The 26,687-nt window shown below is 36.3% G+C and overlaps 1 protein-coding gene across 1 annotated transcript in view; it reads right to left on the bottom strand.

Moving 5' to 3' along the window:
• Positions 1-26,354, bottom strand: part of LOC115412475 (aryl hydrocarbon receptor-like) — a 61,052-nt gene extending 34,698 nt beyond the window's left edge. The window contains exons 1-2 of the mRNA XM_030125002.1: positions 25,839-26,354; positions 16,408-16,598 (exon numbers count right to left, since the gene is read on the bottom strand). Of these exons, the coding sequence (XP_029980862.1) occupies positions 16,408-16,598; positions 25,839-25,897 (250 nt within the window). The 5' untranslated portion in view covers positions 25,898-26,354. The remainder of the gene's footprint in view (positions 1-16,407; positions 16,599-25,838) is intronic.
• Between the last annotated feature and the right edge of the window lie 333 nt (positions 26,355-26,687).

Below are 26,687 nucleotides of genomic sequence, written 5' to 3'. Positions count from 1 at the left end.
AATTAAAAGCTTTGGGAAATGTATCCAGATGCCATTTATTCTCACCCAGTTATGTGTATTTATGATATTACAGAAATAGCCAGTGTTTTGGTCATATTCCAATCAGATCTGTAAAAAATTCAAATTCCAACTTGATATCATTGATACTTACTGATTTATTGGATCAATCCACTTCCTATCTCTTATAATGGGGAAATTTTTCAAAGTCGCACCAAATCCAGAATCAGATCGGGATCGAAATAATTTCACTAACTTCTGTTGACATCATCATAAAGAAGCTGTATACCAAGTTTGAGGTCAATTGGAATTGCAGTTTTGGAGAAGGAGACAATTGAAAGTTTTGCAACGGACGACAGACAATGACGCCACCGGACGCCGAATGACGACAATAGCTTATGGCCTGTCGGCCGGTAAGCTAAAAACTGATAATATACAAATCCTTGGTTTGTTTAAATGGTTATATTTTATTCTGTTGAATGTCGGGCCAAGCAATAAATTCAACTAATTCAACTTTTGTTCTTGAAGGATTTGAGAAAATGCATAAATTGTGCAGTTCATATTAGATTTCCTCTGGAGAAGCTCTGAAATACTGCAACCTGTTGTAATATTTTCATTATAAATATGTTTGTCCAGTCATAATGTACACACAGACCGTTCCAAGTTGTCTTGTTATTCTTGACAGAGATTGTTGACAGAGAAAACTATTGTGAATCATGTTTTCCTCAGAGAATAGAAAACTGAAAGTTGCCAGTAACTGAATGAAAAAAACAACAACTCGAGCTTGAATCTTGATGTAACTGTTGATGGAAATGAACACAAATGACACTTGCAAATATGTGCACATTCTTTCCAAATCCTGAAAGATTATAATCACAGTCTTAAAAAGAAAGGTAATAATACATCGTCTGTGTTTGTGATCCCTTAACCAAACTCGGAGTTGGACAACAGCTGATTTTTGTTCGGCACATAAACAAACAAAGGCATTTTTGGAAGACTTTAAATGTCACAGAAAGCCTTGGTGGGCGAGCTCAGCCCCGGCCAACGGGTTTGGGTATGAAGGGAGATGTAGCGCTGTGGTTCAAAGCTGGAGAGACTGAGAACAAACCTTCCACAGAATGGGAATTGGAAAAAATGAAAACATGATTCAATCTGTCTCCCAGTGGTCAAATGCATTCTCACGATATCCTGAAAGATGAGCTGTGAATGGAGAGCCATCGAGGAGTACGACGTCCACTTCCACATGTGATAACACTGAAGTGACAGGTGAATTACACTGAGGTTTAAGGCCACATTTAAGTCAAACACACATCTTTCAAGAACTCCTCCTCATAATGAGCTCATCAGGATCCAATAACAAACAGGACTGGGCTTCCCGGCACTCACACTCTACCCTCTGACACATGATGTGCTAAAATATACAAAAACATCAGCAAAAACACCCAAAAAATATGCTAAAAAAACACCAAAAAATATGCTAAATAAACTGAAAAGCACTATAACACACAGAAAATAAGCTGAAATATGCAAAAATACAAAAAAATACGCAAAAATACACAGCAATATACTGAAATATACAAAAAATATGCAAAAACACACAAAAAATATGCTAAAATACACTGAAATGCACTCAAATACACAAAAATACATAGCAATGCACTGAAACATACACAAAATATGCAAAAATACACAGAAAATACGCTAAAACATTCAAAAAATAAATTAAAATACACTAAAATATGCAAACAAATATGCTGAGATACATCGAAATACACTAAAATATGCTAATAACACAATCAGGGTATCTGCAGGTCTGATGAAGCCAAATTTATGATATTTTAAGACATTTTCCCCAGCATCTTTGGTCAAATTGCAGACCTTACATTCACATATACAACAGTCCAACAGGTGTCATAGTTATACACTAATGTACACAAAAAATACACAAAAGAATGCACTAAAATACACAAAAATTTCTAAAATACACAAAAAACCCCACAAAAATACACTACAATGTACTAAAATATACAAAACAATATACAAAAATACACAAAAAAATATGCAAAACTATACAAAAAATTCACAACAATGCACTAAAATATACAAAAATATGTTAAAACACACTACAAAGCACTAAAATCTACAAAAACTATGATAAAATACACTACAATGCACTAAAATATACAAAAAATATGCAAAAATACACTACAACGCACTAAAATGTACAAAAAATATGCAAAAATACACTACAATGCACCAAAATATACAAAAAAAATGCAAAAATACACTAAAATGCACTAAAATGTACAAAAAATTTGCAAAAATACACTACAATGCACCAAAATATACAAAAAATGTGCAAAAATACACTACAATGCACTAAAATGTACAAAAAATATGCAAAAATACACTACAATGCACTAAAATGTACAAAAATTATGCAAAAATACACTACAATGCACCAAAATATACAAAAAATGTGCAAAAATACACTACAATGCATTAAAATGTACAAAAAATATGCAAAAATACACTACAATGCAGTAAAATGTACAAAAAAATGTGCTGACATACCCTAAAATACACCAACAACTGCTAAATACAGGATCAGGGTCTGTGCAGGTCTGATGAAGCCAAATGAGTCCATCAGGATCCAATATCCAACAGGACTTAAACCACGCTTTTAACTCTTCGATGCGCTGCGACCATGGTTACGGCCCCGTACGTCCACGGCTCACATGTCCAAATACCAAATTAAATCAAATTATAACACATGATTCAGTGTTACCACATCAACTGTGATTGCTAACAGGCCCTGGATGTTTTCAATGAACTTGGAAAGCGAGTGCACATTTTTCTCCGATTTCTAACAGCGTCACACAAATATGTCAGCAGTAGTGAGCCACAAGCTTTTCAAAATATCCAGTTCTGCCTCAAAAAGTCACGCAATGAGGTGAAGGAGGCGGCTCGCTCACATAGATCTGTTGTTTTAAGGAAACCATAAATAGTTGGTCTCTTTATCAGGTATTTAGATCTCACTCACACCCCGTCAAACTGCTGGTGTTTGTTCTTTTGTCTATAGTCCTTTCTTTTACCTACAGATTTATGGGATGCTTATCTGCAGCTCTGGGCATGTCCCTACTTGAACACTCATCCCAGGCTTATGTTTTGACTGAGATCACCCCTCGGTAATCGCGCCGAGACATGGAGTGAAGGCTTTTGTTTAGAAAGTCTTTACTGGATGCATCCATCAAGCTCTTAAACATGAAGAAACACTGATTTAGGAAGGAAACGAAGCAGTCGCCATTAGGGCTGGTTGAGCAGCTTAGAAAATCTGAAGCACAATTTTCTCATCTCTTATAAAAATGTAGGTGAGTCACAACCACAGTATAACATGTCCTCTAGTTGTATCTGACTAGAAACTCCTATTAAAGATCATAAACACTAGTCCACATTTTCCTGCACATGCAGCTGCAGGGTTTCCTTAATAACCTCAAGTGTGAATTAAAAACATTTTTACGCTCTTACATAACTATAACATCTGAAATCAGACCAGCAGCAGACAGACTTACGGTAATTCCAGAGCGGAACAACACATTACACAAATTCCACTTTAGCGCAGACAGATGCTAAAGTATCACTATAAATAAACTCACTAACCTACAAACCTGTGCTAATGACATGAACCCTTAGATGCATGAATGGGTTAAAATGACCTGGTGAGGTGGTGTTCTGACAATATCTTTGTAATGAAAACTTATTATTTCATATTCCAGGTATTCCTCTAAAAACATGTTACTGACATCATGACATTTAGATTTTTGACTTATCTTTTATAGATTTTATGAAATTGTAGTTTTTGTATTACTACCCCAAGCTTCCATATTTGGGTCAAAATGACCCACATTCATTACCTCCGCCAAGGAGGTTATGTTTTTGCCAGGGTTTGTTTGTCTGTTTGTTTGTTTGTTTGTCTGTCCATTAGTGTGCAACATAACTCAAAAAGTTATGGACAGATTTGGATGAAATTTTCAGGGTTTGTTGGAAATGGGATAAGGAAGAAATGATTAAATTTTGGTGGTGATCGGGGGTGGGGGGGCCCACGGGGGGGGCCACTGATCAGCCTTGGTGGAGGTCTGCGCTCTCCGAGTGCTTCTAGTTTACAATAGAATTAGATCTGAACCTTTGATTCATTCAACAGGGCTCACTCACAAAATGAATGTTGACATTGTTCTATTGCTGTTATAAACTATATATATTGTATTATATGTTTGCTTTTCAAATCTTCTAAATATAAAAAAAAAGAAAGAAAAAAACATTGAATTTTTTTTTTTCAAAATTTTTGTAAAAAAAAAAAAAAAAAAGTAAAAAATTGAAAAAAAATAAAATAAATTTCAAACATGAAATCATTCTTTTGTGGACCAAAATAAAATATAAATTATCTTTAACATGACAAAATGACAAAAGTGGCATAAAAACACATTGATTTTAAAACATGTTATTTTTGACCCATTTATGTTAGAGTGGAGGATCCAGACACTGGTGCACCTAAGGGCAAATGCTACAAACTCATGTGTCGAATAGTCTGTAAAATATCATAACTACATAAACAGAGCAGTTAATAGTTCAAAAGCGATCCTATTCATTTTTCATGGCATTCTTAACAGTAAATCATATGACAAATTAAGATCATGTCATTAAATTAGCGTCCAAACATGGTGAAAAGGAGAAAATGAACACAAATAAGTTGGGAAGGAACAGGTTGAACTGATAAACAGACTTTCTATCACAACAAATCTTGACAGATATTGTAAAATTTTGCAGCAATATGACCCAAAATGATGACAAAATGCATAATTTCTATTCAGATAGAACACAAAGAAGTACACACAGACTGAAGCTGCAGAGTCCAGTGGTTTGGTTGTAATTCACCTACATTTTATGGATCATGTGATGTTTTTGTTTTGTTTATCACTCAGCCTTATTATTAAACTACAGAGCTTGTGAATGGATTAGACTTAGTCGTCTGTAGATGTTATCAGACCTGTTCATTTCTTTATAGAGTAAAAACATGACATCTGAGATACACGACACTGTAATCAGATATGGGTGGCATTAACCAGCGGCGTTCTGCGGTTCCTTCAGCTGCCCAATTCACAACATGGAGCCAGCTGGCACAGATGGCACTTGAATAGCGTTGGCCACGGATCCTGTGTCACAGTCATGCCAGCGGCTGCAGATGAAGGCTGACAGGTTGTGTCTCTGAGGAATGTGTTGGTTAACAGGATTGTGTTCTGCTTTTTCTAATCCACTACAGCGACACATCTGACCTGGAGATCAAGATGCGGTCAAAAAAACGGAATTGGTTGGAATTATTTCAGTTTCTTAATGAAGAATCAATAGGTTTGTGGACATTCCTGGTCGTTTGTGAACTGCACGGTTGATCGAATCTCAAACATCAGAATGTACAGTTTTACAATGGAAAAGACTCAGACTCCAGATTGTGGATTTAACCTGTTCCTTCCACCTAATTCGTGTAAATTTTTTCCTGTTTACCAGGTTCCAGAGCTTAGAACTGAAGAACCACAAGGACAAAATTAATCTATGGTACCCCAGTTTTACGTCTGTCTAGTTGTTGTACTTTGATATTTGCACTATTTGTATTTTCATAAGTATTGTTTTTTGTTTCATTAATATTGTTGCACTGATTGGAGTAGCACTTCTAATTTCATTGTAAACACAATGACTATGAATGGTTTTCTATTCTATTCTATTCTATTCTATTCTATTCTTTTCTACTCTATTCTATTCTATTCTCATTTAAAGGTATTGACTTCTAGTTTCAGAACATCTCCATTTTTAGTATCTTGATAAAATACAACCTGAACTCCATCAAAAAAAAAAAAAAAAAATCCATTTTTGAACAGGAATATAATTAATGATGGAATGGACCAGTCATGTGACCAGTCATGTGACCTCATAATGCCAAACAGGCAGGATGTCCCATCGTCTTCCATCACTATCCAGGTGGTTCTTTCACTAATTCTGTTTAGATGCTCATGGTCACGATAATGACTGTTGGTGTTAAATATTTTATTCTTCATGGATTTTTTTATTTGTGTTGTCAAATAATACACAAGTGTTTAGTTGTTCTATTTTATGTTACTGCATAAAAAACTCTAAAAACAAAAATGTTTGGTCAAAATCTTTTGTAGTTAAAACTTAAAACTCAGGACCAAAAATCTGACTTTAAAGTCGAAACAAGGAATAATGAATGAAATATTGATAATTATCACATCAACTGAGATAAACATTTGTATTATGATGATACTTTTGGCCTAATCTGACTAAAAAAGATGCAAAAACACACCAATCATTCTGGAATAATGAAATGTTTCCACATCAGTATGTTCAATCTGTGTTTTAATGGTAGTATAATATACACTATATAAAAGTATTGGGACACATTGGAGGACGAGTTACAAAACAACAATGCCAAATCTCATTATATAATGTTATATTGTGATAAATATGATTACAATGAACATTTTTGTCTCATTTTTAGGATGAATTTTGTTTATATTGTCGTCTTTAGCTCTTACAGACTGCTTCAGTTTGTTTTTGCTTATTTTTTTCCTCAACACAACAGTGATTTTAAATGATTTACCGCTACATTTTTCAAAAATATGTCACATTCTGACCATAAATAATCATTTTTAATCATAAATAACCATTTCATCTCTCCAACTCTCACTCAGAAAGAAAAAAACCCCAACAATAACTGACATGAACATTATTATCATGATAATATTTTGAATCAATGGCGGTGGGAAGTCCTACTAACCAAAATCTGATGTGTCCCAATATTTTTGTCCACATTTTGTACTTCAGTGTCAGTTTTCTTTCTGCGTTGACCCTTTCAGTTCTAATTTGCCTTAAATCCACGTCATATGAGCTCTTTGCCTTTTTACCTGTTGAGACAGTCCAGTAAAATAAACCACAGTGAACCCAGTGCAGCGTTTATGGGGTGATAGGTTGCACATGTGCAGTGTGATGTGACATGTGATTCTGATCGTCGACAGCAACAGGGTTCAGACCGACTTCTGCTAATGTCAAATACACAGAGAGACGAACTAAAGCCACATAAAACTGACACCTAAAACATTATGCAAAGACAGATAAAAAAAAACTGCAACGACCATAATAACACTCAGCAGATCTGATTAGTTATGTGCATGCATTGATCAAGTCAAAACAAAAGCACCTGAATGCAGCGTTTTGGCAGAGGTTGAAGTTATTTAATACCTTCAGAGCTGCTTGTCTGTTCATAATGTGAAGTAAAATGAATCTCCTTGCGTGTGGGCTGCGTGGTGTTGGTTTTACTTCATAGATGTCACTTCGCTGTAGGGATGAGGGAACTGGACTTGATCTGACATGGACTGAAACGTTCTCTTTTACACTGACATACTTGGAATAACAAGTTACCGCAAGAAGAGTCAAGAAATTCACTCACAGTGGAAAAGTTTCAGCCTAAAAGCATCACACACGCACTTTCTGGTTTCACTCAAACATATTTTATAGGTGTGAAACCTCCTCTATTAAATACTAATAAACTATTTATCCTCCCGGTACGTGGGTGAGCGTATTATGCACACTTTGTACTTCATGTTAGCACAACAAAAACATCACGATCCATGAAATGTTGGTGAATTACAACCAAACCATTGGATTCTGCAGATTTAGTTAGTGTGTGCTGCTTTGTGTTGTTGTATCTAAAAAGAAACTGTGCATTTTGTTTTATTTTTAGATTGTATTAATACAAAATTTTACAATATCTGTCATGATGTATTGTAATAGAGAGCCTAATTTATCAGATTAACCTGTTCCTTCTCACCTAATTAGTGTTAACTGTCACCTTTTCACCATGTTTTAATGCAGGGTTTCTGCAGGTATCAGCTAATCTAATTTAATGCTTTTTAATGCCCTTTTCAATGCCACTTCAAACAAATTTAATGCCCACGTCCAACTGCAGACACAGTTTTATATATAGTTTTATGACACTTTACCGTCGACAGGCTTTAACCTGGTTCTGAATAGTTCCTCCTCCAATCACTTCTGCTGAAACTTACATTTTCCCATTTTTCCGACTTTTGCTAATATTCCCTTCACTCTTTCGCCACAGCTTGAGCACGCTCAGAGCATGTTGCATTCCAAGCATGTGGTGTTGTAACTTTGTGTATCGGCCATAAACAATAGCCAATAAAAGGGTTCTGCCTGTCAATCAAAACATTATACTTCTGATCAAAATTATTACACGTTTATATAATCAAAATAAATCGTGAATAACATTTTTTTGTTTTCTCCATCAAGTATATTTAATTTTTTAAGGCATCTGGACATCAAATTTAATGCTTTTTAATGCCATTTAAGGCCTTAATTTTCGCAAAACCTATTTAATGACATTTAATGCTTTTTAATGACCCGTAGAAACCCTGTAATAACATGATCTTAATCAGTTATATTTATGTGGTTATATTCAATTAAGTCATATCTACTGTTAACCTTCCAGTATCTGGGTGAGGATATTATGCACACTTTGCACTTTATGTTATTTTTCACAATTTGTTTAAGTTCAGAATTCAAAAGTTGTTCATTTTTGCATGACTTTTAATATTCTGACCCATCCACTTAAATCACCACATTGCAAAAAATGGAAAATTCCCACACTAACACCCTTCTACCAAGTGAGGACAAAATACACACTGACATATTTTAGCATTTCACATTTGACCAAAAAATAATGATGCATATAAACCAATATTGTTAATCATAGACACATGCCAGGCTGCAAAAATCCAAAAATAACTAATCCAATTTTTATCTACAATATTGAAAAAAAAAAAAAAAAAAAAAAAGTGTTTGGGGGGGGGGGGGGGGGTGCATAAAAAAATGTGGTTTATTTACATTCCAAACTATCTCTTTTATATTGGCTGTATTAAAATCCACTTTTTCCACCACTCATATCAGTGTAACTGCAGGAATTCCAAACTACATTCAACACATCCATCATAGATAATGAAACAAGTAATCGATATATTCAACCCATCCATGTTTCAACAGAAAAACCCATAATCCACAAAAATAACACCAGTGTACAAAGTACATGTTGATTTTTCCTGCCTCCACTACAAAGGTACAAATAAAATGCTTTAGAGAGCAATACCAAAATGATTTCTGCAGGTCATATTTTCCTGGTTCGGCACAAAGACACAAACGCTGATGGAAACATCAGTTTTGCTGGTTTCTGGTAGTAAAATAAAGATGGATCCATTATGTGAGGATAATGGAAGCCTATGTACAATGTAAAAGTCATCAGTCTAGTTATTGGAGGTATTTCAGATCCAACAAACACAGAACTAGTGACTGTTTACTTATCAGTTAATCTGCCAGTTCTTTTCTGTATTAATCATTTACTCCACAGAAGGTCATAAAACACAGAATAAAACCTGAACCCAAAGTCTCCACAGAGACTTGTTTCACCAACAAACCCACAGAACAAACACAAAACTGCTAAATGTAGATAATATTAAATGTTTAATAATATTCACATTAGCTTGGGTGATTAAAGTTAGCATAACATGGGAACTGAAGAACTTTGCAAAAATCCTCCAAAAACAACTTTTTCATTCAGTTGGAATGATCAGTTACACATATGATGCCAATTTAGAAGAAACTTTTCAAGAAAATTCTATAAAATCATATTTGTCATAAAATTTTTGAAGTTAATTAGACTGAAGGTATGTAAAATCAAGTCCACACAACCTCAGTAAATGAACAAAAACTAAACAAAATAAGCATTGTGCTATTAATAAAAAAAATTGAAAAAAGGAGTAAAATAATGAAAAAAGTATAAAAAATTAACAAAAAAAGCTCTTTATTACTACACTGTACCCAAATATTTTTTTTGTATCTCTTATCATGAAATGATTGTGAAAAGAAATGTGTGTCTTAAAATATAATTCCAACATTAGGGACAACATTGTATTCACAAAATTCTGGGGGAAAAAAAACAGCAAAATGATGAAAAAGACATTCCAAAAACAACTTTTTGATTGATATGGAATGATCAGTTACACATATGATGCCAATATAGAAGATAATTTTACAAGAAAATCATATAAAATCATATTAGTCACAAAACTGATCAAGTTAATTAGACTGAAAGTACAAAAAACAGAATCCAGACAACCTCAGGAAATGAACAAAAAATTTTCAAAAAATGAGTACAATAATGAAAAAAATATCAAAAATGAGAAAAGCTCTTCAATGCTACACGGTGACCAATAAAGTTGGAATAATTTTAAGATACATTTTTCTTTTGACAATCATTTCATTAGAAGCGGTAAAATATTCTATTCCAACTTTATGGGTAACAGTGTGGCAAAGAAAAAAAATTTAGCAAAAAAAAAATAAAAATTGCAAAGTAATGAAAAAGGCTTTCCAAACAGAACTTTTTGATTGACATGAAATGATCAGCTACGATGCCAATGTTGAAGATAATTTTCCAAGAAAATCATATAAAATCATATTTGTCATAAAACCTTTGAGGTTAAATAGGCTGAAAATGTGTCTAATGCAGTCTACACACCTTATAATGGTGTAAGTGTCTGCTCAGAGTCGGTGGAATTGTTTCTGCAGCTTCAACATGACCAGACTTGAACTGATCTCACCTTTTCTAATACTTTTAAGTCTTTGTCAAGGATCGAGGTGGGATATGTGGAGTGGATGTGACGCGAGATGTTTCATTAAAATAATTGTTGTGATTTTCTTGGTTTATAAAATTATCTTCAACCACTGACTTCAATACATATTTATGGGTCACAGTGTAAAAGGCTGGACTCTTTCTCTAGAAATAAAAACAGGTTGTTATCACGAATGAATACTGGAGATAAGCAGTCGGTACATCAGACAAAAATCTTCAGTGTCACAGATTAATATCCACTAAGTCCAGCCCACAGAGTTCTAATGGAGTTGCATCATCTGGACGTGGTTTCCATCTTAAGGTTCAGACAAAACCAAACCTGTTATTGAACATTTATAATCTTGACTCATGTTCATGTTATAACCCAGAATAACAACAAAAAACAAAAAAACCTGATGACTCAACATGAAAACAGGAAGTAAAACAGTGCAAAAACTTGTCAAATGGGCGGAGACTCTATCAGTCAAGTACAGATCAAAAGATTAAGACTAAACAAGCAAATCATCGATGACAGCGTCTGATCTCAGATTAAACTGGAAACTAAAACAGCATAAAAACAGACACATGTTTATCTTTATAACTTTCAAATCATTTTTACAGGCTTTAACTTATGTTACAATATTTAACTCAACCTTCAAAGACCTAAACAGTTGTTGATGACCTAAAGCAGGGGTGTCAAACATATGGCCTGTGGGCCAAAACCGGCCCACCAAAGGGTCCAAAGTGGCCCATGGAATGAAGTTGTGAAATGCAAAAACTACACTGAAGATTTTAACAATCAATGATGTTGAAATTATTGTTTTAGTTCAGGTTCCACATTCAGACCAATATGATCTAAAGTGGATCAGACCAGTAAAATACTATCCTGCTTTATCCTCACTAGGTTCACGGGGGTCACCTGACAGTGGCCGCTGCCACTGTCAGGTGGCTGCGTGAACCTCTCTTTCCCACAATGCATGTCGCGACAAAATTCCTCAGATGCCCGAGTTACCTCCTGGCTCAGTTTGTAAACACATGGTTTGTTTATGGTGGATGGCACTTCGAAATTGTTCACCGTAATGCAAGAGATTCAGGTGAGTAATCACAGACAGACTTACAGATTCATGATACTTTTTTGACAGATTTGATGAAAAATTGGTCACAAAAGTCTCCCGCACCTTTGACCTATCAGTGCATGTGTTTGGATGGTGGCAGGAAGCCGGAGCACCTGGAGAGAACCCACACAGACACGGGGAGAACAACTCCACACAGAAAGGTCCCACCCCCATCAACTGGTGTTGGAATCGAACCCAGGACCTTCTTGCTGTGAGGCATGAGTGCTATCCACCGCACCATGTCGACCTAAAATACTATCATAATAACCTATAAATAATGACAACTCCAAACTTTTCTCTTTATTTTGGTATAAAAAAAAATAAATAAAAATGACATGAAAATATTTACATTTACAAACTATCCTTTCACAAAAAATGGGAATAACTTGAAAAAATATGAACAACCTGAAATGTCTTAAGACAAATAAGTGTCATTTTAACAACATTCTGCCTGTTCCTTAATGTTTTGTGTATTTGTAGATCCATTGTCACCTGTAAGTTGTAATGAACATGTGGAAATGATAAAGTGAGGCAGAACATTGTTATAATTGCACTTGTTTTTCTTAAGAAATTTCAAATTGTTCATGTTATTCACATTTTTAAAGGGTAGTTTGTAGACATAAACATTTTCATAATGTAATTGTACTTTTCACCGTAAAACACAGAGGAATTGTGATTGTCATTTTTTAAAGGTTATGTTATTACTACCCCGGACACACACACACTTGGCTTTTATAATATAGATTTTACTGGTCTGACCCCCTTGAGATCATATGTGGCCCCAGACCTAAAACCATCTACTGATCTAAACTGTTTAATATCTGTTGATCCATTAATTCTATCAATATGTAAATAACTGAGGTAAAATATACTTTCTCGTCTTTTCTTCGTCATTAGAGCGTTCTCTTTTACACTGATGTCCTTGGAATAATGAGTTACTGCAAGAATTGTCAAGAAATTCACTGAAAATGGAAAAGTTTCAGCCTTAAAGAATCATGACTCATACTCGACTTTCACACTTGCATGGTTTGGACTTTCTGGTTTCACTCAAGCACATTTTATAGGTATGAAACCTCCTCTACTAAATAGTAATAAACTATTTAATAATGTCAGTTTGGACATAGTTATGATTGTAGTTTTCAAGCATTATTAACCCTTAAGGACCTAAACATCCACCATCAACCAAGAACAACTACTGATAAAATGTTAAATACCTTCTGATATAATAATCCAATAATACATGTAAAAAAAAACAAAAAAAAAAACAGGTAAAATGAAGTCACTAATAACGTCAATACAAATAATCCACTTTGTAATTTATTTTTGGAAAATATTCCATATGTTGTGTTTTCTCATTGCAGCAGAGGAGTTTTATTACAAAAATGGATTAAAATTATAAAAGAATCAGTTAAATTTTATAGTTCTGGTCAGGAGAGAAGTTGATAAAAAAAAATGAGTGTTTGTAAGTGGGAAAAAAAATATTGATTTATTAATTTTTATTGCACATTTTTGGGTGAAAAACTGTTTTTGACACTTAAAGTGTAGATGTTGTATATTTGTTATATACCGGTGCTGCTCAACTCACAATATTGCATCAAAATCAATGTTATTACAAAATATTTGGTATATTTAAGGCTCTAATAACCTCGACTCAAATGATCCACTTTGCACTGTATTTTTGGAAAATATTCCATATGTTGTGTTTTTCCTCATGCTTTTACAACAAAAACACCTTGAAATTATAAAAAAAAAATTTCAAAGGATCAATAAAAATTGTATAGCTCTAAGCAGGAGAGAAGCTGATAATAGATTTGGGCATTTGAAAGTCAAAAAATTATTTATTACATTTTAGAACCCTTTTTTGGGTGAGGAACTGCTTCTGACACTAATGTTATAAGTGTATTTTTGTAAATGATGTCAAAGGGTTAATTTTCCACTATTGACACTGTTGGAAACTAGCAATAGCTGTAATCTCCTTATGTGAATCAGCCGCTACTACAGCTTGTTTGTAACAGGTAGAAGTTATACTATGCAATTTGCATTGTCCCTGTCAAATAAACTTTATGAATAACAAAATAATAATAATTGGTGTTAATTTACTAGATCACAATTAGTTGATTAATTGAATAATAGTAGCAGCACAAAACAAAATCCAACAGTAAACCCCCAAATCTTACATACTGAACCTTTAACTGATAATTATCCTAATCCTCCACTAATCCTAATCCTTGTTGATGAAAACTCAGCCTCATTATGGGATTTATGCCTTGTTTCAGCTCAGTAAAGAGAAAGTACAAGCACTTAGACGTGGCCTAGATTAACTTCAATAAAAAAATTTGAGAAAAATTACTCAAAAAATCAGTAAAATGAAAAACAAAACAAAAAACTGATCGAAATAAGTACTATATTCCAAAACAAATGAACAAAACATGGCCAAATTATAAAAAGAATAAAAATGAACAGTTTATGAATAAAATAAACACTAAAATGTTAAAAAGAAAAAGTTTAACAAGTGGTGCCAGGCACAACAAACCCCACCCCTTGCATGTATTTCGCCCATTACAAGTAAATGGGAACATTTTTTTAAAAATTATAAAAAATTTGAACTTTGACCTACTTTTCCCAAAATGTAATGAAATCAGTTCTGGGTCACTGGCAATCTATAAACCCAATTTGGTGTGAATTCAACCAATAGTTTTACTGCTGGAGTGTTAACAAAGAAACAATGAAGCAAACAAACTGAACCAAAAACAATAACCTCTGCCTCCCTTTCAGGGGGCGGGGTAAAAAATAATAAATAAATCTAAAAAATAGTCAATAAAAAGAAAAAAAAGATCAAAATAAGCATTATATTCCAACACAAATGAACAAAAACGGGTAAATTATAAAAATAAGAATAAAAATGAACAGAATATGAATAAAATAACCCTTGACATACAAAAAAAGAACAAAAATTGGTAAAATAAGGAGAGAATGAACCAAATTAAGGACTAAATATAAGAAAAGAACAAAAAAAATCCCAAAATGAGAGACAGCAAACAAAAAATTGTCGATTTTTGAATAGTTGTTGCTGCTCAAAAGAAAATCCCACAGCAAACCAACCAAAAAAATCTTACATATTGAACCTTTAACTGATCATTAGAATCATTAAAGGTCAATAGATTCAATGCACACTGTAAAAGATAACCCAACCTATACTTGTCGATGAAAACTCAGTCTCATTATGTGATTTATGCCTTGTTTTAGGTCAGGAAAGAGAAAGTACAAGCACTTAGACGTGGCCCAGATAAACTTCAACATGTTCAGAATGAAAAAAAAAACGAGACAGGAAACCATAACTCTAAGAAAAGTGAGCGATGGCGGAGACGCGAGGCCTGTTACTCAGCAGCTCGTCTGCCAACACCTCCGTTAAAACCAGGGAAAACTATCATCTGCAGGGGGTGGAGATGTTCTATAAATTACTCACACTCATGACTCATCAGGTTTTCACATCCTCAGTGCCTGAAGGTTCCACCAAACCACATTATGAGAACTCCAAACAGTTTAGACTAGATACGTTATTAAGGGAAATTAAAGGATAAGATGTGAGCAAACAGGAGTTTTCATCCACAGTCGAACTTCAGTTTTCATTAAGATGATTTACAAAAAAAAACTTTAGCCGTTGCAGCATAAACAAGTCGACTCGCTTTTCTTTACCTGAAAAGCATTTGTGGACTGTGGAAGGTGTTTCTCACACAGAGGGTGGGGTGATATTACGAGTATTTAGGATGTGTTGTTTCCTAAAACCAGATGCCGTTCATTCCTGCCCTCGTCTGCTGGTACATTGTCATGTGTGTGTGTGTGTGTGTGTGTGTGTGTGTGTGTGTGTGTGTGTGAGACACTAAAACCAGTTCCAGTTTCAACAATTGTGTTTCTGAATGCGTGCTGTCCTGTTTAACCAACATTTTGCATTGTCACACACTCTGCAAACAGAAACGAGACGGAACGAGATGAATAATCTGTTAAGAAAAAAAAAAAATGCCACAAACAAAAAATTCTAAAAAATAATCAGTGAAATGAACATAAAAGATCAAAATAAGCTCTATAGTCCAAAAAAAAAAAAAAAATCAACAAAACCATGGCCAAATTATAAAAAGAAGAATAAAAGTGAACTGAATATGAATAAAATAATGAGTAACCTGCAAAAAAATGAAGGACAAGATGGTGTGTTCAGGGTCTTAAACCTGCACCTGGACCCAGACCCAGACTTTAGGGGACCCAGACCAGATCCAGACCCAGAGTGGACCCAGACCCTAATGGAGCCAGACCCCAATGAACCCAGACCCAGACCAGACCAGACCAGACCAGACCCAGACCGGACCCAGACCCTAATGGAGCTGGACCGCAATGGACCCAGACCCAGACCAGACCCAGATCCAGACTGGACCCAGCCCCTAATGGACCCAGACCCTAATGAACCCTGACCCTGACCCAGACCCTAACAGATCCAGACCCTAATGGACCCTGACCTGGACCCAGACCCAGACCCTAACAGACCCAGACCCCCATGGGTACCTTTGAAGTAGCTCTTGACCCTCAGGTATCCGACGCTGAGCCGAAGCACCGACAGTTTGTCCAGACGAGAGCGAATGTCTTCAGGAAAGGGGAGCAGCTCTGTGAGCCGGTCCAACTCGCCGTTCAGCCGATCCCGGTGGCGTTTGGACGGATTGGACTTGACCACTTCGCTCCCATCTGATGTTTTTTTACTGCAGGAGAGAAAAAGTAGGTCATATCAAAAAGTCATGTTTTAATTTTCAGTTTCAGTGCATTTGGTTTTTACGAGAAAACGGTTTATTTCTAGGAGTCGAAACAGTCGAAGTGACTCAGACGACGATGATTAAAACTGAAACTAATGATTACTGTAACTGACGATTAATATGTCAAATATTTTCTTGAGCAACAGGGTCGTTTTTTAGTTTATAACATGATGAATAAGACAACATCCTCAAAGGAAGGAGGAAGAAAGAACAAAAAGGAGAAGAAACAGAGAAAACAAAAATACATCAGAAAAAGTACATTTCAGTTTCCTCAGCTCTACTCAACACAACATGATGTTTTCTCCTTTTGCTGCTAAAAAGAAAAAGAATAAAGTATAGTATAAAATAGCATAGAATATTAATAAAGCCAACAGTCGATTTGAGAATTTCCAGTCAGGTTTTAGGGAACATCATAGTACAGAAAACAGCACTGGTCAAAGTTACCAAAGACCTTCTAACTGCTTCAGATAAGGGTCTGGTTTCTATACTAGTTTTATTAGACCTTAGTGCGGCTTTCAACACGGTCGACCATCACATCCTTCTGCAACAATCAGAACAATCAATTTGTATTAAAGAATCTGCATTAATGTGGTTCAAATCCTATCTAAGAGACCGTTTTCTGTTTGTTAATATCAATATGGAATCCTCTCAGTGAACTACAGTTAGTTATGGAGTTCCTCAAGGTTCAGTTCTTGGACGCAGCCGCGTTATGGCTGCAGCGGCAACAAACACAGAAATGGCTTCATTGTCTCTTGCTACTGCAGCTGTGTGTAGCTCCGCTTCCCACAATGCACGTCGCGATAAATTCCTGAAAACGCCCGACTGGCCTACAGGCTCTGTTTGTAAACAAACGGATTGTTTGTGGTGGAGTACACTTTGAAATCGTTCACTGTGACGGATGAGATTCAGGTGCGTAATCACGGAAAAGACTTACAGATTCGTGATACTTAGGCTATGATTCAGGTTTTACAGATTTGATGAAAAATTGGTGACAAAAGTCATACGCAGCTTTAACATATTTAACTGACTACTTCACAATCAGTTGTATTGTATTTTTATGTGTATTTCCTCTTCTTTAAACCTGTCCTTCTCCCTTTTTTCTGTTTTAGTCTCAGTTTTCTTTAACTCTAATGACCCCGCTCCTGGGTTCAGGTTTTAACTCCACATCTCCTCTGGTTTTAAGTCCCAGAAAAACCCAGAAAAACCCAGAACAACAGGCGGTTTGAGTCCACCATAAACTCTGCAGGTGAGTCTGTATGAGTCAAGACATGATGAAGACGATGGTTCAGAAGATACACAGTTACACACAATGACTCACACACGCACGGCAACACAATGAAAACCACCACCACAATAAGGCAGAAAAAAGAAAAAATAAAGAGATTTTTCAGTACGTTTGTTCCTCTCCTCCACATGTCAACATCATTTTAGGTTATGGAATCATTTCCCAACATGTCTCTGCACTTTGTTAACATTTAATGTATTCATTTGGAATCATGTTCTGTGTATTGTAATATAGTATTGTATATAAACTATATGGACAAAAGTATGTGGACATGTTGAATTCAGGTGTTTCTTTTCTAACAAGGGTCTGGGATACAAAACAATAATGACTAATGTCAGAATATAGTTTTATATTGGGATAAATATCATGACATTGGTTAGTTTGGTTTAAATTGTTATCTTTGCTTCCAAAATGCCTCAGAGATGGTTTTGACTTAATTTTTCTCAACATTGATTTTTTTTTTATCCATGACTATGATTTTACATGTTCTACCTCAAAATTTCCTAAATATTTTCCTGCTCTGACTGTAAATAATAATTTTCTACCACAACTAACCATCTACTTTCATCACATCTCACTGAGGAAGAAAAATCTAACATTAAACTTTAAGGAAATATTGATGTTATTATCTCAATTCATCATGAACAGGACATCTTACAGCTGTAGACATGATGTGTCCCAATATTTTTGTCCATATAGTTTACAAACATCAACTGATATTTTCTTACACACTTTTACTTGGTTTTTGACTTAGAATTGTAATCTTCTTGTTTTTCCACTATGTTGGCTGTATCTCTATAACTGCATCTTTTTGGTTATTGTTGTCTTGTGTCAGGTACCTGAGCTGTACCTTCTGAGGACCAGGACCGGTACTGATCTCACTGCTGAGACATTCAGACAAACAAAAGCCTGCATTCAGGAGTGTTTTTCCACCTTGATTCGCTGTGGGTCACGGGTTGAACAGCAGCAGCGCCGTGAACCTGAACGCCTCACGGACTCTGACACACATTCACACACCTACATGACCTACTGGCCAAGAACCATGAGCAGCTTTCAGTCCACATGTTTGGCTGCTGACAAACAAAACTGCAAATTAGGAGACGGAACAGGAAAAGAAGAGAACAGAGAACAGGATGATGAAGGGTTCCAGCCTTGTTTCGTCGTGTTTCTGCAGATTTTCATGCGTTCGCTTCATTCTCTGAGTTTTGTGTGTTTCTACTCATGCTGAGAAAATAGGAAACTGAGAGAACATTCCTGGTTTTTGCATGAAACGTATTATTCTCCTCCGTAACCAAACCCTGGATCTGAATCCAGTCAACTCGTTTCTACTGAAAATGGTGGATTTTAGAGGTTGGTGTTTGCAGACGATGCCTCTTAGAAAACAATGAAACAAAAGGCCACTGTTCATGGGAATGTTTTTACAGCCACACCTCCTGCCAGCCTGTCTGTCTGTCTGTCTGTCTGTCTGTCTGTCTGTCTATCTATCTATCTATCTATCTATCTATCTATCTATCTATCTATCTATCTATCTATCTATCTATCTATCTATCTATCTATCTATCTATCTATCTATCTATCTATCTATGTCTGCATATCTGTCTGTCTCCAACTATTACACTGTTTTTGTTGTGTTATACTATCCATGTTCACCTTATTCCATTGTTGACATTGTTTTCCTCTTGTGTAACTTCTTCATTTTTTTTTACATAATTTTTGTGTGGCCAATTTTTTCATCTTTCTCCATCCCTTAACTTTCACTGAGAGCAAAAAAAACACCCATTAAACCTTAAAAAGTGTTAAAAGATGTAATGATTTGACATCTGGGTGGCTGTGGCTCAGTTGGTAGAGCGGGTCGTCCAATGACCGAAGGGTCGGTGGTTTGAATCCTGGTTCCAACTGTCCACATGTCGAAGTGTCCTTGGGCAAGACACTGAACCCTAAATTGCTCCCAATAGAGTCTGGCAGGCAATTGTAAAGCACTGGACCAATGTAAGTGCTGATCCAGACCCTGGTCCACATCCACATGATCCCTTTGAACATCATTCCTTACATTAGTACCATTACTTCATTTTACCGAACAAAGCAGGTCCACTCACTGTTCATGCAGAGGTGGACCTTACAGACCCTAGAGACCACATTGGACCTTACAGACCCTGGAGACCACATTGGACCTTACAGACCCTGGAGACCACTTTGGACTTGAGATTGTTGACTCACTGTCCTCACTGGAACTGATTCTGTCAAAGTCTTGTAATGTGAATGTGTGCTCAAATGACCAAAATTAGTCACTTACCTGATAAAGGGTTAAAGTTGAGTCCATATTCAATAAAACGATATTTGAGATACGTACTTTATGTAATATTCTAGTGAAATGCACGAGCAGGCGTCCAGGCCGTAAAACAGAGAATTTGGATGAACATATCTGCCATGGAATGCCCTGATGTAGTGACCACAGCTTTTTACAGTCGGGCTCAATGGTGCCTTTGTGCAGCCGAACCCAGCTGGTCGTTGAGGAAAACCTCAGTCCGACTGCACAGCCCTGCATCTTCAGAAACACAGATGTCTGCACACAGTCCACCTTTTTATTTTGGGATTTATACTGGGAACAGTCTATTTGCAGTGTGCCAGATCTCTACTCTAAGCAGACATGCCTTTGCACATAACACACTGTAGCACACTCACACTGAATCCCTGTTTAGGATGATGTGAAATCAGGTTTTGTTGTAAATAAACGGACGTGTTGCAGGATGATGGTGTGCATTTTTCTGTTTGGTTTGGGCATGGATTGGACGGGTTGACTCAAGTGTTTTCTTCTTTTCTTTTTTTTGGCAGATAGCAGCTGCTTTCTGCATCTGGAAATGAAACTCAAGGGAGGAGCGTTGGCAAGGAATCAATTAGCAGAATAAACACATATTATAACACATTCACTATGTGGACAAAAGTATGTGGACACATTGAATTCAGGTGTTTCTTTTCTAACAGGGGTCTGCGATACAAAACAATAATGACTAATGTCAGAATATAGTTTTATATTAGGATAAATATCATTGCATTGGTTAGTTTGGTTTAAATTGTTATCTTTGCTTCCAAAATGCCTCAGAGATGGTTTTTACATAACTTGATATATCATAAAATGATTTTTTTTTTTTTTTTTGCTTTTTTTTTTTTATTCATGACTATGATTTTAAATTTTTTACCTCTGAATTTCTAAAATATTTTTCAAGCCCTGACTGTAAATAATAATTTTCTACCACAGCTTAATATCTACTTTCTTCAGATCTCACTGAGGAAGAAAAATCTCCCATTAAATATTGATGTTCATATCTTAAATGAGCATGAACAGGACATGTTACAGCTGTAGACATGACGTGTCCCAATACTTTTGTCAAGATAATTTATAAACATCCATAAAAAAAATCAATGTTAAGAGAATTTACGGCATTTTGGAAGCAAATATAACAATTTAAACCAAACTAACCAATGCAATGATATTTATCCCAATATAAAACTATATTCTGACATTTGTCATTATTGTTTTGTATGCCAGACCCCTGTTAGAAAAGAAACACCTGAATTCAACATGTTCACATACTTTTGTCCAGTGTAGGTCTATATGCCCAGTGAACACAAAAACAGACCAATAGTGGACTTTCAACACCAGTGCGATAACACTTTCTACCCTGAGTACTAATTAAGGGCCAGAATTGGCAATAAAATCTATCTCTGCACATCTAAAATTAACTTTCACCTTATTAAAACCCCAGACAAGTGTCGACCTGAGCAACTAACACGACCAATGACTGAACATGAAACTCAGAGTAATAGATCCAGGATTTTCCCAACTGTTCTGAGGTTCAAGCACAGCAGTATTTGGACACTGTTTAAGCCAAAACCAATTTGGAAACTATCAAGACTAACTACAAGGACTTTTCCCAGATCTTTTTGGAGGCGGTTGGTCCCCAATGGACCTATTTAACAAGTTTGGGGCAGTTTTCCTCCATTATCATCACTTTTGCTCATATTGGACATTATATATCTTTATTGAAGTACTTTCTTCTTCCAAAACCTCCTCCTGTGCACCTAAATCTTCCATAAAATTAGGGAAAATGTTGGAACTTGTAGAGAACTTAAGCCTTGGAAAAAGCCTGAGCTCGATAAATGTGAACAAAAATATCAAACTAGCAATAAATAATGAAACTGGGAGTGACTTTTATCTCTTACATTTAAACCCTCTTTAGCCAATACTGTCATGTCAGCACTCATAATAATGATAATTTTCTGAATATCTTTTATAGTAGCAGAACGAGTGTCTTCAAGATGTTAAATAATACATTGCATCGTCACATTTTGCTTCTCTATGTAGTTATCTGTCTCTATTTCTGTGCCGATGCAACCAAAGCTATCTATTAATCAAGAAAATCATCAATAATTGACATAACTATTACACCAGACATCTTTGTAAATTCTTTGTCCAAATCGTCGTGTTTTACCTGGATATTTTGTCTTTGGAAAAACCGACAAGAAAGAAACAGCTGGCAGTGCATGTAGTGGATCCTTCAAAACCAGTTAATAGATGTGACCGAGAGGTTTTATATATGAATGAACAAACTGAACATGGCTCCAGTGGTGGGTGATGGGTAATTAATTAAGTGATGCAAGCATAACAGCCCAAAACCAGAAAAATTACACCTTGACTTGACCAAGATAGTTCATAAGTTTAGGTCCAGATGTATTTATCCATTACTCTGATGTTCAGTTCAACTGTCATAGTCAACTTCCAATCGCATACTGGCTATTTCCTGGGTCTACCACTATCTATTTCCTGGGTCAACCTCTATCTATTTCCTGGGTCAACCTCTATTTCTAAAAAATGTCAGATAAATGTTCACGTTCAAGCTCCTATTGATCAATTCCAGTTTCCAATTGTATTATTGTGGTGTAAACTTTCTAGCATTCCTGTTGCAGTTACAGTATTAGTCATCCTCCATGAATCCATCACATGAGACAAAACATTTTTTTGCAAATTGTGGCTGTTGTTGTCTTAAGTCTAGTCCTAAATGACAGAATTAAACTAAAACACTAAATGTCAATAGTTTTCAGGACCCACCTGGACAGAAAATTTGTATCATGTGATGCCAAATTTCAACACTAATGAGGTAAATTTGGTCAGTTTACATTGGTGTTATAGTGCTTGTGATCTGTCAGAATGAGAACTTTGTGAAGATCCTGAAGAAAAAAGTCTCAGAATTTTATTTCAAGGTTACAACTGCAGGAATATCTTTAATCTGCTGGTCTATTTGTTAACATTATCACTATGAAATATTTCCTTTTCTGTGTAAAACATTTGCCAACTCTTGATTCATCTCATATACAACAACTCTATTCAACTGTATGACTGTATTATTATGATTATGATTATTATTAATAATAATAATAATAATAATAATAATAATAATAATAATAATAATAATAATAATAATAATCCATCCATTTTCTGAACCACTGTTTATTCATTGGTTATTCCAGTGTTAAAGTTAGACCAACTTTGGTGATATCAGCCAATATTTATTTCTTCCCATAATGCCCTTGTGTATGTGGTCTGGTCTTCATCTCAGTCTTTCACATGTTATGGTCCTGACTTGGTCTTGGCTTTGATGGACTTTATGGTGATGGTGAAATTTTGTTTTTCTGAGCTTTTCTACCTTCAGCTGTTTTCGATTTCGTGTGTTTCTGATGTACAGTGAAGAACAATTATACTAACTTTATAAATTTTGAAGACTTGTATTGGCAAATTAATAACTTTTGTCCAAACCTTTGGCTACGACTGTTGCACGAACAAACTTTTTACTGATGTTAAATGAGCACTTCAGTACTTTAAAAGGTTTATTTTCATGTAGAAACACTGGTTTGAGTGGCTGGAACTACAGTACTGCACCGTAATCTGCACTGTGGTTTAGTTTTAGTTAAAATGTTAGATCATGGAGTTGGTTTTGTAGATTTTTACCAGCCCTACATCCAGATCAGGCTGTGACAGGACCGACACAGATCCACATATTAGTGATGTGACGTTCACGAATGAATCGAATCTTTTGAACGGCTCTTTGAAACCAACAATGGGAACCGAGTCTTTGTAAAGAGCTGTTCATTTTTATTTTTTTAAGGAGGGAGTGTCCGATTGCTTGTCAATTTAGCGTTACTGGGGAGGCATTGGCTTTAAATACAGAGTAGAAGGGAGGGAACTCCTGATGTGGTATCATTTTGATATTTACATTAGAGATATCAGGTATTTTGCAATGTTACATGAAGTATTTTATTTGCACTACAGTTTTTTAGGTATTTAAGTACTGTAATTGCAGTGACTAATCACTGTTGTGTTTGGTGCAATTTTTTTCATATGTTTACACACATTTATTGTTCTTGTTTTGAGGAGAATGAAATGTTATTTCATAAGAAAATGTTTTATTTTCTTCTTCATTTTTAGGCTACAGACTAGTCCACATAATGCACCATGATGTGTTTGGTCATTTGCCTAATGTCACCTCTCATGTCATGGATTTATTCCACACATTTGAACTAACTACTCTTTTTTACGGTAAGATAACATTTACTGCTGTGCCAATTAAACACCTTTAAAATGTAATGTCAATCATCACATGTAGACTATTTAGTCATTAAAACATTGCTGTTTCAAAATAATGCAAAAAACATAAAAGAGCCAGTCTTTGGAACGGCTCTTTTCAGTGAACGGCTCCCTTCAAAGAGCCAAAAGTCCCATCACTACCACAGATTGCATTTCAGTCTCATTCAGAAGAAAAAACTGGACCAGATCCAACCGCAAAATCCTAAAATAAACTCCAAACATGTTGGTACTTGCGCTGAGACGGCGATACCTCCTTCATTATTAATGCATAACCTGCGACAAATAGACTCCCAGACTGTGGGTCCAGGTCCTGAATGTGGGTCCGGTCCGCGGTGTGTTCAAGTGCGCAGGAAATGGACAGAACAGGAGGCAGAGGCGCACCGCGAGCCCTGCGCACAAGTCAAACAGCGCGAGGCCGGATCGGATTACAATAACACAGTGAGAGCCCGGAGCCCTCGCGCCCCCCCTCCCCCTCCCACCACGCGCGCCCCCGCCCTCCTCGGAGCATCGCGTGAGAGCAGCAGCCGACTCTCCGACTTGATTGTGATTAATGCGCGAGGGTAAGATATCCATGCCAGATCCGAGCTAGACGCATTCTTAAGGTAGTCCAAAAAAAGGAAAAAAACTGCGCACATCGGATCCAGAAGAGACCACAACTGTTCGGAACACATCAACACAACCACACAGCGACACAAACGCGCACTAACGCACGGTTACAGCCGCTTTTACACCGTTTTAAACACCAAGTTCACGCTTTGACAGTGAACGCAACACTGTAACTCATGCTCCGTTACATTTCATACCAAAAAAAAAAACAAAAAACAAAACAAAACAAAAAAAAAACCCCAAAAAAACCCCGCACTTTTAGGAAAGGACTTGTGTAACTTTTTGGTACTTTTTTGCACAAAGTAGTCACGGCATGGTAATATGATATGATTTCCTGCTCATATCCAGTCATAGTGGCTCCAAAGAGAAACGCAACCAGAATAAGGACGCATTTTACGCATTTACTTGCACTTTAAAGTTCATATTCTTCTACTTTTCTATTTCTTTCATCAGATCTAAACTGAGGTTTCTAGCTTTATTCGGTCTAGTTTGTCCACTTTTTTTGCACTTTTTTTTTATTATTTAATGAAAATGGAAGTGACCTCCACAAAACTCTTGTCAATAACCACTTTTACGCACAAACTTCTTCGACCCCAGCCGACACAAAGGCCACCCAGCTCGGTCCTAAAACGCAGCGCTCTGGGCGCCGTTTACTCACTGTTTGAGGACGGGCTTCTTCCTCTTCTTGTTCGCGTACGTCCCCGGGTTTCCCAACATGGTGTCACTCCGCGTAAAGTTCACAAACTGGACGTGAGCTGAACTCGGTTCTAGCTCATTTACTCCTCCGAGGCTGACCTTTTCGTCCTCTTATTCCTACTCTATGCGTGCGTAACGGTGTCGGTCCGGGTATCTTTATTTCCTGGAGCTTACGGAGGCTGATGTGGGACAGAGGCCGGGCACCGTGGAGCTCCGACGCCGCGCTGACAGCTCCTGTGGGCGGTCACTGCCGCTGACCTTGGCTCGGTGGAAAGGCAGCAAGAGCAGACTGGAAGAAGGAGCAGAAAAAGTTACTGGAGGGGGGAGGAAAAGCCGAGGGAAGGCTGCAGATCTGAACCAACGTCCAGCCCCTCTTCTTTAGATAAACAACACAGCCTTATTATTATAATTCCGAGTCACTGGAGTGCGTCTCTGTCTTGGTTTTTTCTTTTTCTTTTTTTTTTTTTCTGCACGGGGCGTTTTCAGGAAATGTGTATGTACTGTAAGTCAGAGCTGGTTAAGGTGGACTGGACTCTTTGTGATCTGCTCTTTACTTGTTGTTTGCAGAGTTTTTACTTGGTGGGGAAACATTGGAGCAGAGCTGGAGGAAGTCGACTCATATCCTTTAGTTCAGTGAAAGTCACGACACTGCGGTGTAAAATGTCACAAGTCAGAGTCCTGCGTTCAAAACCTCAGAGCAGAACAAGTACAAAGCATTAAAATGTGTCTAAAGCTGCAAGGGTTAATGTGTACAGAGGTGTAGGAAGTTCCAAAAACACCAACTGATTCAATCTAATGATAAAAATAACTT

Source organism: Sphaeramia orbicularis, chromosome 21 (genome assembly GCF_902148855.1).
Source record: "Sphaeramia orbicularis chromosome 21, fSphaOr1.1, whole genome shotgun sequence".
Classification (NCBI taxonomy): domain Eukaryota; kingdom Metazoa; phylum Chordata; class Actinopteri; order Kurtiformes; family Apogonidae; genus Sphaeramia; species Sphaeramia orbicularis.
This window is presented reverse-complemented; position numbering and strand designations above follow the sequence as displayed.